Source organism: Adiantum capillus-veneris, chromosome 2, assembly GCF_014529385.1.
Source record: "Adiantum capillus-veneris isolate H3 chromosome 2, ASM1452938v2, whole genome shotgun sequence".
NCBI classification, from domain to species: domain Eukaryota; kingdom Viridiplantae; phylum Streptophyta; class Polypodiopsida; order Polypodiales; family Pteridaceae; genus Adiantum; species Adiantum capillus-veneris.
In genome coordinates, this window is record NC_140932.1 from 27,831,219 (window position 1) to 27,846,547 (window position 15,329).

Genomic DNA, 15,329 nt, shown 5'->3' on the forward strand with positions numbered 1-15,329 from the left:
TAACAGGCTTCTTTGTGTTCTTTGTGAGAGAGAGAGAGAAATAGAAAGTGATACTAGTATTTTAAACCATGATAAAATATTATATATTTTTGGAAAAAAATATAACAATGAATTATTTAGATCGTAATATATTCCAAAACATGTGGCACTAATCCGCAAGCTTTATTGAATGGTCCAAAGATGCACCCGAAATCGAACCCTTTATTAAAGACTATTTATGTAGTCCAGAAAAGTCTATACCTTTGTAGCAAAATGTGCTATATATGTTAATAAATTCCTATCAATAGATGTTGACATCAAAAAAAATGGAAAAAAATGTTTTAAATCCTCGTTTGCATATCTTTTATAAAATGAAAAATAAAAAAGCGTAAATTTTAAAAATGTTGATAGGGATTTAGCATAAATCTTATGAATATTGTCTCATGCTGAAATTGTAATTTATCAAAAAACTAGATTTCTAGTTTAGACAGCTGTGTGGATTCTTAAGATGTTGCATTCTCCAATTGTGATCTGGTGATATTGAGAAGAATATTGAAGTTTTGGCCTCAACGCTAAGGGAACGAGATCCACTAAAGGCGACGCGGTGGGATCGATAGCATCAAAACTCTCCACATGTAACTAGAATCAAGACAATTCCATTATCATAGTGGGGGCGTTGGTTTAAGTGGCAATGGGATTGTGATCGCCTAGGTCAACATTTTTTCCTACCGTCCACCGTTTTAGAGATGCCAACGATCATGTGCTCTTTAGTGGTGAGAGCACTTATTATAATAATTTTGTTGAAGAGATGTAATCTATTTTTTTAAAGCTATACTTGTGTATCACCACCTCTAGTGTTTGTTGGAGCATACAATCTGCCAGCCAAGAGCTGTAGGTGTCTCTGTGACTCGAAAGTAAAGCAAGCCGCTGTAGGACCTCGCTGCTGCTTCTCTCTCTGGATTGTTCCTACAACGTGACAAATTCTCTTCTTCCTCCTCTCTTCTCTCTCTCTCTCTCTCTCTCCAAAGCATTGGCGAAAGGTGTTTGCGGGTGATTTGCTTTGCTGGTGCTCTCTCTCTCTCTCTCTCTCTCTCTCTCTCTCTCTCTCTCTCTCGATTGCAAGGTTCGGTAATGTATAACGAGCTTTCTGTCGAAAAAGTCTTGCAAGATGTAGAAGTGCTTCTAATGAATGTGTCATGTAACGCGCGTGTGTGTGTGAGCGAGAGGGAGGCAGGGAGAGAGATGGAATGCGCGTGTGTGTGTGTGTGTGTGTGTGTGAGAGAGAGAGAGAGAGAGAGAGAGAGAGAGAGAGAGAGAACTTTCCATTTTTTTATGTGTGATTGTCTCGACGTTGGATTCACTTTTTCAAAGAGATAGGTTAGTAGTGACTGAGAAATGAATCGTGCATGTGTGTTGGTTGGTGTGTGTGTGTGTGTGTGAGTGAGTGTGAGATTTACAAAAAGTGTGTTGAGTGTGTGTGTGTGTGTGTGTGTGTGAGAGAGAGAGAGAGAAATAGAGAGAGGAGAGTTTTAACGTCGTAGGAAACTATCCCAAGACCTTAAAAGATCTAGCCGAGGACGGAGAGAGAGAGAAAGAGAGAGAGAGAGAGAGAGAGGGAGAGTGCCTCCACGTGAGAGGATGTAGGATGGATAATAGTGGTTGCTCTAGAGGTTTTATTGACGTCGGGAAAGAAAGAGAGGTTGGGGGGGGGCGGGGGAGGCCATTTTCTTGTTGTGGAATGTGCTCCGTCCAGTAGTAGTTTTGATGGGAAAGGGCTTTTTGGCTGCATATGCACCACGATCACGATGGCATACGTGACACGGGTGGTGGTGGTGGTGGTGGTGGTGGTGGTGGTGGAGTATAGCTCGTTCTTGAAGCGAGGCTGCGGTTGAGTCCAAGCCGTCATTCAGTCTATTAAAAAGTCGCGCATTACCTATCACACAACCAACAAGCTTCATCAAACAAAGCTGTACAACCAACTCTTCATGAGAAAATTTCATAAGCACATGTAATAGTTAAAATCCATATTAATAAAGCAACTGATATCTTCCTTTCTTCCTTCACAACAAAACCCACAACCACCCACTATTGAGAAATGGACCAGCTAATACGAAAAATACATGCTGATCTTAAGAGAGAGAGAGAGAGAGAGAGAGAGAGAGAGAGAGATGAATTTCATCATCGTGGGAACAATCCAGAGAGAGAGAGAGAGAGAGAGAGAGAGAGAGAGAGAGAGCATTCCACACAAATTGCCCGGTTCCATTGCTGCCTATCACCAATCACGTGAGGGCACTACTTTTCCCCCTTTTGCTACAGATTTAGGCAAGACACCAAAATCAAAGGGGCTTCCAAGGTGTCCATGAAGATTTAGGTTGGCTTCACAAACACGCACCACCCATCCCGGCACGATGTCAATGGGCAGGCCAAAGGCATCTGACACGCAAGCGAATGGTCCAGAGATCAAATCTCCCACACGAAACTTTTGCTCAGAAGCTGCCAAGCCAGCTCTCCCCATCCATCGGACGAGGGGGGGAGTGTCACCCATGAGAAGACCCAAGATGGGCGTGATGGGGCTGCCAGCTCCCACCCTTCCAGTTTGTGTGTGAATCAAAACAGGGAGCCCATGTATTACTTGGCAGCACCCCTCCACAGAGAATGGGTGGATGTTTGTGAAGCCACCCTTATTCAACATGACACCACAAGGTCAAGCAGGCAAATTGAGTACCACATACCATCATGTCTTGGGTGGAGGCGGGCCTGGGCAGCCCACACTCACGCTGCACTACTAAATGCTGCAGACCTGCCTTGTGTGTGCATGATCACACAAGGCAGCTTTGGCCGTATGAGGAGTGGCCTTCTGACTGCACAGCAGAGGAGACCTTTTTAACCCACATGATTACAGCCTTTCAAACTATGATGCATGTAATTCACATTAAAGATCCCATTCAATTGCCAATTGGCAAGCGCCAATAAGACGCAGAATGCAGGCAACACAGATAGGCTGTGCAGCCATTGTTGCCCTTACTCCCTGCCTGCCCTGCCTCTACCTGCCCTCACCATAGCCACCACCCCAATCAATTCCACATTAGCATTAAATATTGAATTATGTACTAACAAAATTCTTCAACAGTATCTTAAAGATTCTTAACAATATTTTGATTGCAGGGTCATCCCAGATGACATAGCTTCGGCCAGATTTCCCCCATCCTTGAGGAGAAACACCACCTCCACCGCACCGCTGCCCCTCACAGCCGCGCCATGACAACTAACACCAAAAAAAAAAAACTATTCATCCACATAATCACTTCACCCTAACAAGGATGGCTCTTACAATTTGTCTAGAGTCATGTCCAGACTCGCTATCATCATGATTTGCCGTCTTCAAACTTCCAAATAGCCATCAATAAAATTCCCTGCCCATAGCTCTGTCCACTTCAGATTCCTTTACGGGACTATAATAAGGCTTCTATGACCTTGGGAACTCAATTCAAAACCGCATTCACAAAGAAGCCTCATGACTGTTTCACCGTAGTCGAATTGCCCAGATCTCACATTGCCATCCAGCCCCACACCACCATAAGCCCCCGCTTAGATAATTATGGAACCAAAAACTCTGCAATGCCACCCATAGTAAAGGCAATGAGATAGTGATTCCTACAGATCAACCTTCTAGTGCCCCTCTCTCCCATCCAACCAAAATCAAGCTACTGATGCATAAAGCATCAGAAAATAACAAGCCTATAACTTAATAGTTTCTTCAACATAAGAATCCCTGCAGAACAACAGCGCCTACTGAGCAGGCTTACCAAGGGACGTAACAGATAAGGGAATCTGTTGTGTAAATTGATTACCTTAAACAAATCTTAAATGCTACCAATGACCAGCTGACCCAAAAACGAAAGAAGAACCAAATCACAGAACAAATCGAAGCCTGTGCTTGATCAAAAAACAGAAAAAACATAACACATAGGACACAGTGATAAAATTGCAGATTCCATGGTTAACAGTAAGACCAAAGATAAATAAAAATTTACTCTGGACAATTGCAAACTGACTTTGCTAGAAAAATTACAGAAATCCTACACCTTGTAACAAAAATAACAAAGAGGTTGCCCAGGGGGTTGAGTACCTAATTAGTAAAGCTAATTAATGTCTAAATCCCCCCTCCTGAAACCTGTCAAGGCTGCTACTATGTCCTTACTATTACATTTGTTACAAGCAAAGAATAGTCGCAACAGATCTAGAAACACGAGATCTTAGAAAAGCACCATGAATACCTTCAGTCAAGGCATGCACCATCATCTTGATGCTCATGCAAGTTAATACCAAAGTCAGCCATATTCTCAATGCTTGGGAGGTCTTTCATCGTCACTTTCATCACTATCTTCATCTTTAGATCTCTTTCGTTTGGAAGAAGGCACTGCCGGGGCCTGCTCATCATCATCTTCATCATCGTCGTCATCTCCCAGCTCCACATCACTGCCCTCCTCATCTTCAACCCTTATGGTGTATCCAGATCCATAGTACTCCTGTAGGAAAATAAGGAACCATAAACAATAATGCATAAACAACGGATTACAACTCTTGCAAGTCATAAACACAAATCTTAAATCTCAAACACGATACTTACCACATCATCATCATCATCTTCCCCTTCATTCTCAATAACCACATCTTCATCACCAAGCTCACCATCTTCATCATCCCCAGCATCTTGAGCATCTATTTCACCCTCCAGAGACAGAGCCAGTTCAGTACCTTCCTCATCATCATCCTCGTCGTCGTCGTCGTCATCCTCATCATCCTCTTCCACTTCAGCAGCATCCTCATCCCCACCTTCATCTTCATCCTCCTCTGTCTCTTCGATGTCATGCACCTCAACAGCAACCCCATCACCTTCATCGTCCTCATCGTCCTCAGACCCACTATCATCACCACCTTGTCTCACATGATTCACTATCCCATTGTAGCGCAGACCCCCGACTTCCTCGTCATCAACTTCGTCACTTTCATCATCCCCATCTTCATCATCAAGACTAGTGTGAAACTGGTTGCCTGTTGCCCCTGGCTTCTGCAAACCAGCAGCTTCATAATCATCAACATCAAGTCCATCTACATCATCCTCCTCCTCCTCCTCCTCATCCTCCTCATCATCATCATCATCATCATCATCATCTTCTTCTTCCTCTGACTCTGGGCGCTCGTTATCCTCTGCATCAACCTTATCAAGATACTGCAGAGACTTGATAAACGAAAACACCTTGACTCGATAATCTGCGACTCGAGTAACAGGGCACTCGTAGAGATCCAAAGAAAGTAAATTTAGCTTGGAAAGAGGGGCAAGATCCTCAAGGTTCTGAAGCTTGTTGTTGGACAAGTCCAGGTCTCGTAGAGAAACAAGGCCAGCTTCCACAATGGCTTCAAGACCTCCAGAGATCCGATTGTCACTCAATACAAGGCGCTCTAGGTGAGGGAGGGAAGGGAAATCTGTCAGAGAGGCGAGGCCAACGTTTGCGATAGAGAGGACCCGAAGCTGTGAGAATTGCTCGAGAAGAGCGGCTGCTGGCAGCCGGCCCTGCGAGCACTTGACTGCGCCATCCAGAGTAAGAGAGCGAACTGCTTCAAAGTCCTCGCCGCCACGGGCAGCCTCGACAGCACGTTCCCATGCCTCGTCCATGGCGAAGGAAGAAACACAACCACAAAAGAACAGAAGACCCTTAATTTGCGCAGATGCGGTGACCAAGGCTACATCTCAACCACCAGAGTACACACGCTCCATGCCTTAACCCTCACAGAAGCAGAGCATAGCACAGACGGGAAAAACGTCTCGAGAAATTATGCAGAAAAACGCAAGACACGGAGCCTTAAAAATCCAAGCAGAAGGACGGAAAGCCCACTACCTTGATTGTGAACGCAGAAAACGAAACCCTAACACTCACAACGCCACCATAGCCAAGCTGCTCGATCCTGTGTCCTCCCTTCCTTCCTCAACCGAAACACGACCCACGTCAAGGTTAACGCCCCCGTTATCTTTAACGGCCTCCAGTCGCTCAACTTAGCCGCCGTCATTCCCCGTCACTACTGACGCCGAGTCCAATGCGGGCAGTGCTTCCTTCTGAACCGTCCGATTCACCGGATAACCGACGTGGATAGTTACGATCTTGCCTTCTCCCCCACTCTTGCAGCCAAAGTCTGAGAGCTTCGTCCCACGCAGCCTCCCCCACTCGTGCAGCCAAAGTCTGAGAGCTTCGTCCCACGCAGCCTCGAAAGTTTATTCCAGCCAAAGGCAACTGGTTGAGACTCCACAAAGGATCCCGGAGGAAAAGCGAGGTTTTACGATCGGGTAAGGCAATAGGGATGGGGCTAGACAGTGTTGGGATTCACACTCGCCTCTCAACATTCAACTCCACGTGCACTCTCTCTCAATCTTATAAGAGCATCGTGCTCACCAAAAGACTTGCTTTCCTTTTAATAACCCTAAATAAGCAGCTAGCAAAATATAGCATGAAAGGGATCAATGGTACATCTTCTACAGCTTTGCTCTGATAAAGGTTTTGACTACCCCGCTGCTTCCAAATGGGGATAATACTATAGGCCACATGCTCCTAAGGCACTTGTTAACTCTTGGTTATGTGTTTGCAGTGCAAACGCGTCGACACTTGGGATTGTTGGTTCACTTCAACCTCAATGGCTAGTAGCTAAAGGTCTTGGCTATGGTGCAAGACATACTAGACTAGACTACTAAGAGACATATTCAAATAGAAAAGACTAGTGATATTGTGTAAAATATGAAACAATAGACATGTTTACTAAGAAAAAAAAGAGAGGAAGAGACGATGAGTAAACAATAGATTGATTGATAGGATAAAATAGTACAACATCCAATGGCTCAATGGATGATCCTTGTATACAAAGCACACCTAGCTAAAGACTAATCTCTAGCCTCTATGTTGTACTACCAACCCTTTTATAAATGAAGGAGTCGACTCATTTTGTAGACTTCCTTTGGCACACACCCCACTGTTGGCTTTGATTCTACAACACTTTCCGTATTATATCTTCAGTTGGATGCCTTCAACAGACTCTTTGGCACTAAGATTGGTTTCCTACCTGCTTACTTGTTGGAAGCGCGTCGACCAACTTATTTACTTGACATCTCTTCTCCTCTTTCTTGAATTCCTAGGTGTTGTTTCATGAGACTAGTGTTGTTTAGAATTTAAGATGGTGATAAATACTGGTTACCAGCCCATCTAGAAGTGTTCCCCACTAGAGGGTCTCCAGAGATCCTTCCTTTGTTTCACCCCCCCAAAGTGGACTACCATTGGAGTCCTTCCTCTATTGCACCTGCAACATTGGGGCGCGTAGAGGACATGCAAAATACACAAATAACACGCTACACATGACAAAACCAACAGAGCTACATACCTAGCAAATTGCACAAGCACATAATCGAAGCTATGCACAATCTGAGAGCGAGAGAGAGTAGGAAAGCACATGCAAGTGCACCTCCTAGAGCAGAGTGCTACACATGCACAGTGAGAGGGGGGCGGGGGGGGGGGGGGGGGGGGGGGGGGAGAGAAGAAGAACACAGACACGACCAGTTCTCTCCCAGTGCAAGAGTAAGCATTTTCTTCTTGCACTATTTCTTTATATATTTCTGGAATGCTCAAAATGAATATAGATTGTCCGCTGGACATGAAGTGACCATAGCTCATAAAGAGCACTTAAATAATTAAATAGAATAAAAAGGATATCCTTTCACATGGTGCATAGTTCTCTTATGCTTTTGCCACCTGTCAGCTGCAGTAAATATATATTTATCCATTTCCATTACATACCTCTCCATTAGGAAAGCATCTGTCCTCAATTGCTACATTAAGAATCTGCAAATGATACTTGTCAAAAAATAATGATTAGAATCATGTGTCAAATATACCAAAAAATACAAACTCATGAATTTAAACAAATGAATTTTCTTATGCCTACCGTCATCCACATACTGCATATTCTAATATCCCATACCACGAGAATAAGCAGTATATGTCATATTCTGATGTGTCAGAATATCATTGTCAAATTCATCATTCAATAATTAATTCCCATTAATTCAAGTCCAATTCCATAAACCCTGTTGATATCAAATCATTATAAACCAAATTCAACTCCAAATCCAAGTCACGCTTCCATTAAATATCTGGGTTAACAAAATCATACTAGGGATAGTGATGGCCAGCCATTGTAGCATGATTTTGTAATTGGCGTTGTCTAAATCGACAAATCGACACTGATTGGACGTGCTGCCTAGATCGGCAAATCTGCAGTTGTGCTGCCTAAACTGGCGAATTTGCACTGTTCTTGTCGGTGTGCTGCCTAAACCGGCAATCTGACTTGTGCTACCTAAATTGGCAGATCTGCAAAATTAATTAGTGTTGACTTAATTGATGAATCTATACCAAGATGAGCATTTACACACTGCCTAAATCTGTGAGTCTGTGTGCAGGGGACCAATGGGCTAGGCATGACATAAAAAACAAAATGTTTATTATATGTTCCACACCATTTTGGTGTAGGTTAGAGTGGTGAAGTACGTACAAAGAATCCCAAATCACCTGAGCTCATGTGAGTAGCTTTATGACTTAAATGATTAATCATCTCATTTAGTGCAAGTAAAAGCCACATACTTAGGGATTTTTTATTTCACATCTCATAAGACAATGCAAGCAAGTAAAAGAGCCCTATCTATCTGACGGCATTCTTCTTTGTTATAAAACTGCTTGGGTGTGTCCCATTAAGTATATATGTGATAACAACAACTTGCAAGAAAGTGAAGAAGGTGAGTATTATCACAATAGCATATTGCATATAAACAAATGTTATGATAGAATGATTAGGAAACTAGCAAATCTAGAGGTTTTTGGAATTGCACCCAATGCAAGTAAGTCTTGAAATTCTTGTGCGATATGAGAATATTCTGTAAGAAAATGCAAACCACTATCTAATAGTTCAAGTATCCAAAAAGGAAGCATTGATACTTGGTTAGTATCAAATTGTGAGTTAGAAAAAAAAATGGTGAAAAATAGAACAACCACTGCCTGAATTGTTAACCCATGATGCCATCATAATTCTTTTTTCATATTTTTAGTCATAGACTGGGCTTGTCGGTCCCGTAGGTTTATGGTCAAGGGTTGGTGATTGCCAATGAGAGACGCACCAGACTTATTTATTGTTGTTTGGCCAAATGTGGTCGCCCATATGTGAAAGAAATGGACCCATAGATAAGGATCGTAAACCTAGTTTTTGGTCATTCTCGAATGTATGGTGATTGCTCTTGCTCTCCTCCTCTCCTCTTGGTTGTGGGTGGGCATGAGAGAGAGAGTGTGTGTAGAGCGAGTGCAAGCGGCGATATGGCGAGAGCGGGGTGGTTGAGCAATGGTGGCGAGCTCCTTGTTCACTGCGGCGCAGTTTTCCTTCTTTGATAGCTACATAGAGGTGAGTGGCACACCCCAATTACATCTGTGAGTTTACAAGTTGTGTGTTTGCAGTCTCACTGGCTCACACACGACGCACAACAAGTCCGTTGCGAATCTACGATCCGACATTTTTGGCATTGTTATCGGTGTTAGCCAATGACAGATGCCTTATCACATTGTTTTGAGTCATGGGCCGAGCTTGTCGATCCTATAGGTGCTTGGGTGATCGTCAATGAGAGGCGCACCACATATCTGATTTGACAATATTTTTACTTTGATCGGCCAGTGTGGGCGTCCATGTGTGAATGGGCCAAACCCATATAAAAGGGCCATTGTGACCTAAATTCCTCATTCTGAAGGGTGCATGCTAAAGAAGAGTCCCTCTTGTCCTATCTCCATCTCCTTTTCCATTGTGTGCTAAGAGTTTGTGTGTGTGTGTGTGTGTGTGTGTGTGTGTGTGTGTGTGTGTGTGTGTGTGTGTGTGAGAGAGAGAGAGAGAGAGTGATTGAGCATTGCCACGGCATCAACGGCGGCTCCCTCTTCTTCGTGGCGAGGAATCCTTCACGGTTGCAAGCATAGAGTGGTGAGTGACACACCCTTGCTCTCTTTGAGCTTGCTAGGTTAGCTTGGTTATGTGCTTGCAGCCATGCATGGCTCGTACACGATGCTCGCTAGCTCCAACATGTATAACAGACGCGCACATTTTTGGTGCCGTTGCCAGGAGTTTCCTTGCACCATGCTCAAGAAGCACTTTGTGCTGCCTCGTGAAGTCACTCAGTACATGTAGGAAAGGTAGAGGAAGGTGGGTGTGTGCTCTTTTGGTACAAGTCTATTAGGAATGGCATGGAAATTCTATTTTGTTCGGTTTTGTTAAGCCTTCTTAAGCTCTGTTCATTGGTTTTGTTAGCTTTGTTTTAGTTTTGTTCTGCACTGAGTTAGTTCTGTTCTGCAGTTCCATTCTGTCCTAGTTCTGCTAGGTCCACGCGTGCGACTCCTCAGTTCTGTGTGCGGCACACAGATCTGTGCACTGTGTTAGTTTCATTATGTTTTAGTTTTGTTTTGCACTGTGTAAGTTCCGCTCTGTATTTCCGTTCCGTTCTGTTAAGCTTTGTTCAATTTTGTTATGCACTGTGTTAGTTATGTTCTGCAGTTCCATTCTGTTCTGTTAAGCTATGCTCAGTTTTGTTCTACACTCTGTTAGTTATGTTCTTTCTTGGTTTTGCTAGGTCCACGCGCGCAACTGCTTAGTTCTGTGCATGGCATACGCAAATCTCTGTGTGGCCACAGCAACACGACCACGTAGGCATATTTGAAAACGGTATCCTCAAATTGTAAAAAGAAAAATTTTAAAAAAAACTAAAAAAAAGAGAGGAACAGAAAGAAAAGCGTGTATTAAAAGAATGATCGAGAATGGGCCCAAGCCCCGGCCCCAATCCTCAGTCTTATGATATAGTATAGACCCCCACAAGAGGGAGTGAGGGCATGTGGGACAAGTCCTGCACCCTCCCGTTCACACTTGCACCCTTGGACTTTCCATTTTAAATCTTGTTCCCAACTAGAAATATATTATTTTGAGGATTTTGAGGGCCTAAAGTAACCAAATATTGGGTTGTAAAACATGCCACGTCCCTTTGACCGAGATGCTCATTTTGAGCTATCACTCGCTATATTCCATAGCTTGGTCAGAAAAAAGTGGGGAAAAAAAATCAACACTTTGAGAGTAAAATCGAGTTGTAAAACACCCAAAAAACTAGGTGAGCAGACTTCATGAGCACTCACAAACACTCCTAGGGTGTCAAGGTCACATGCACCTATCCTCTGGTTGTGTGCTAGAGCATGATAATATAGAGAGTGCCTTCGTTTACACGGGCACCCATTATCCCTCCACATTAGGCTCTAGACCCTCAGCAAGAACCCAAGACAGTACTACTTAAGACCCCCACCTAGCACGTAATGGAAGGTTATCTTATACAAAACCCAAGATAGTCCTACTTAAGACCCCCACGGTAGTGACCCTTCCTCTCACTCAGACGTGATGGAAGGTTATCTTATACAAAACCCTAACGAAGAAGGACACACGTCCATCGAGGATCCACAACTTAGTGCTAGCATGTTTAGTCGTTTTATGGAGACATTTAGTAGAGCTACTCGCTCCAAACCCAAGGCCAATGAAGCATATGAAGGGAGTGGAAACGTAGATTCTTTGTTCACATCTCACGTAGATCCCACACCCCCTAAGAGTGTTCATGTGGATATTCTACCTACCTCCTTCAATGCAGGCCCTACCAAGCTACCTCCCTTGGAATTTCCCTCTAAAGTACCGACCACGAAAGACAAAACCATGGGGAGCAACATTGCTTCCAACTCATAAGGGACCTCTAGCACGTCAAGTCTAGAAGGGTTATTCTTTAATGAAAATTGGAAATATAACCTCCACACTGAGATGTTGACGAATCTATACTCTGGCCACTCCTACCATGTGGGTTGGATAGAGATTGTACAATTCACATCTAGCACCATTAATATTGAGGAGCAAAAAAGAATGATATGTAATGTCATCCATGGCATCATCCACTCAGAGAGGCAAAATCGAGGCGTAAACATACCCTCAACTGGCCCCATGAGATTTCTGGATACGAGCAAGGCCAAATAGCCTACTCTATCACAAATGGAGACTCCTATGCTGAGTCCCATGGACCCCTCATATGTCGTTTCGCCTGGAGTCTCGATGCAGTCTGAGCCCACGAACAACAACTTTATTTTTCCTAGTTTGGCTCAACTTCCTCTCAAAGAAACCGCGGAGCCTACTCCAGTGATGGACCTGATAGAGAATGCACCCATAACCTCTAGGGCTAGTGCAGTATTGCTACCTAGTGGCGTAGTACCGTATATCACTGGGCCTCAATTCTACGTGCCTGTAGGCACTTATGCACACATGGTCCTACACCTCCAATTGTACCAATAGAATATGCTCCACGAGTGTCATTCTCAAGCCCTTATATGACTGGGCCTATGCCAAGTCATATTCCATATCCTACGCCGGCTACATATATGCCAAGGCCAATAACCACCCTTGTCCCACAAATGATTCCAAGAGTGCCTCCACCTAAAATACCTCCTCACATAGGTGATTTGGCAACATTTACTCAAACGATAGGTCGATATGTTGTGGAGAATATGCATCATGCACCTGAGAGAGAACCTATGAGTAAAGCGGTACAGATTGCAAAGCTTATGCAAAAATTCAATGGAGATGGAGATGCTCGAAAGCACATCGAAGTATTTGAAAAAGTATGTGATTCCCTAGGAGAAATTAATGAACTACATAAGTGCAATGCTTTAAGCTTGACTTTGAGTGGGAAGGTTGGGGATTGGTATAGGACCTTAAGGATGGAAGAGAAAATGATTTACCCTACTCTTTGGAGATTGTTCTTGAAGGAGTATATACGAGAAGGTGTGCTTTGGGGTGTAGCTTCTCAGCTACAAAAGGCCGAACGTGAGTAAGGCGAGTCAGTGAGGGACTTTATCAGTTGTCTAAAGCACGTAAACTCTCGTTGTCTTGTAAATGAGCGTTTCAAAAATAACCAATTGCTCGATAGCTTCCTCCGAGGATTGCAACATGAAAATATCTATAATGGTCTAATCATTAGAGGTATTACTACCTGGGAGGCAGTCACTACCAATGCAATCCAATTGGAAGACAATTTAATGATTGTAGGTGAAAGAGTGTCCTCTAAGCCAAAGTCTAGTAACTCGCAAGCATTGGGACATGAGACAATGACCATAAAGCCTATTGTTAAAGAGAAAAATATATTTGAGGTAACTTTAGCAGATCTCACCAAGGCCATTCAAGAAAGTCTTAGAGATAATCATGCTCCACAAAACAATCATATGTATCCAAGAAGGGAACAACAATGGTGCTCATTTTTCTTTGGTCCACATAACACTAGTGAATGCCCTACATCTAGAGTAAAATTCAAAAGAATTGCAATGCATGTGGTAGGTATGATCACCAAGCTAAGGATTGCATAATGTTTGAACGTGTGATGGCAAATAGACCACCTTTTTCCTAGACAGATTCACCTTGAGTTCCTGCATTGATGCCTTCCCCACCTGTTGAGCAACTATTGCAACATATGGTTCCTAGAGCCCAAAATGTTGTTCAAGCTACACCGCTACCACCTCTAGTGCTAGGACTGCAGTGTTGGAATTAGGGTTGCAGAGAAACACACACAGCTTGGAGAAGACAATGGAAAAGGCACACAACTGAGAGTATGTTACTTAGTGTGCAATGGAAAGATAGATAGCCTTAGAGTGATGGGCGTATATACAATGCACGGGAAAAAAACCTCCTAAAGAGGGAAAAAATGCCACAGCGGTCCTAGTGTGTTCACACACGTCACTACCACATGTATATGATGGTAACAAATATCCCCTGGAGTGATGTGGTGAACGAGAGCTGGCACATGAGTAAAGGGAAGTGCCATGCCCTAAGGACATGATCAGTCCACAAAGGGGAGTAAGCCCAAAGCTTTGCAGAAAGCTTCGAGCTTCTCACGAGACAATGCCTTTGTGAAAAGATCAAGGTTGTCATGTGTTGGCACATAAGCCAAGCTGATCTCTCCTACTAAGAGCCTCTCCCTAACATAGTGGTAATGCACCTCAATGTGCTTTGTGCGAACATGAAAAACTCGGTTCCTCGCAACTGCCAATGCGCTCTGACTGTCAGTGTAGATAGTGTTGGTAGTGTCCTGTCCAACACCCAAATCGGCCATAAGGCATTTGAGCCATACACACTAAACCGTAGCTGTGAAGACTTCCCTGTAGTCAGCCTCACAACTAGAAATGGCCACAGTAGGTTGCTTCTTGCTCAACCATGATATACATGAACTGCTAAGCATGAAACAAAAACCACTTGTGGACACTCACGTGCCAAAACAATGAGCCCAATCTAAGTCCGAAGAAGCATGTAAGGCTGGCGACAATGATCCCCCCTTGGGATAAAACAAGCCAAGATATAAAGTGCCACTAAGGTAGCGAAAAATACTCTTGACAGCCTGCCAATGCTTAGACCTTGGGCTATGCATAAATCTGCTGACCGGTGAGACTGCAAACTGAATATCCAGCCTCATGTTGCATACATAAATGAGGCATCCAATAGCAGTTTGGTAAAGAGCGACATCTGTAGGATCACCAGCATCATGAAGACTCAATTTTAAACCCGTTTCCATGGGAGTGGCAATAGGTTTGCAATCGTCAAGTCCAAACTTACATAGCAATGTCTCTATGTAACTTTTCTGACACAAGGCAATATCACCATCACATTTCTTAAACAGTTTCCCAAGTAATGATGCAACAGCCCCAAGTCTTTCATCTTGAAAGCAGCATTCAAATCAACCTTAAATTCAGCAATATGTCTCTCATTTGGTCCAGTGATCAACAAATCATCTACATATATGTCCAAGAAATGATGCAACAGCCCCAAATCTTTCATCTTGAAAGTAGCATTCAAATCAGCCTTAAATTCAGCAACATGTCTCTCATTTGGTCCAGTGATCAACAAATCATCTACATAAAGAACCACAATGAGAAGCACATCACCCTCATGCTTTACATACAATGTGCTTTCTGTTAGACTGTTACAAAAGCCTCGTTTAACCAAATGAGTATCAGCTTTCTCATACCAAGCACGAGGAGATTGCTTCAACCGATACAAAGCCTTCTTATATCTGCACACTTTGTCCTCTTGTTATTTCTTGACAAAACCGCGAGGTTGCATTACATAAACTTCCTCAAATATGTCACCATTCAAGAAAGCAGTAACAATGTTTGATTGATATACATCCCGACCAAAATGAGCAACCGATGCACATAGAAAAT

At 43.4% G+C, this 15,329-nt stretch overlaps 1 protein-coding gene across 1 annotated transcript; it reads right to left on the reverse strand.

The window, feature by feature from the left end:
• Window positions 1–3,946: 3,946 nt before the first annotated feature.
• On the reverse strand, window positions 3,947–5,979 carry LOC147462558 (uncharacterized). The gene is made up of 2 exons (XM_086484353.1): window positions 4,610–5,979; window positions 3,947–4,508 (listed from the first exon to the last, which is right to left on the reverse strand). Exons 1-2 carry the CDS (start codon window positions 5,654–5,656, stop codon window positions 4,323–4,325), a joined length of 1,233 nt encoding a protein of 410 aa, XP_086340479.1. The 5' UTR covers window positions 5,657–5,979; the 3' UTR covers window positions 3,947–4,322.
• Between the last annotated feature and the right edge of the window lie 9,350 nt (window positions 5,980–15,329).

Bases quoted from the DNA above. Each gene is read 5' to 3' on its own strand.
- LOC147462558 (XM_086484353.1), bottom strand. From the start codon at position 5,656: ATGGACGAGGCATGGGAACGTGCTGTCGAGGCTGCCCGTGGCGGCGAG. The intron at 4,509-4,609 runs GTAAGTATCGTG...ATTTTCCTACAG, and splicing joins AAGATGATGATGATGATGTG to GAGTACTATGGATCTGGATA.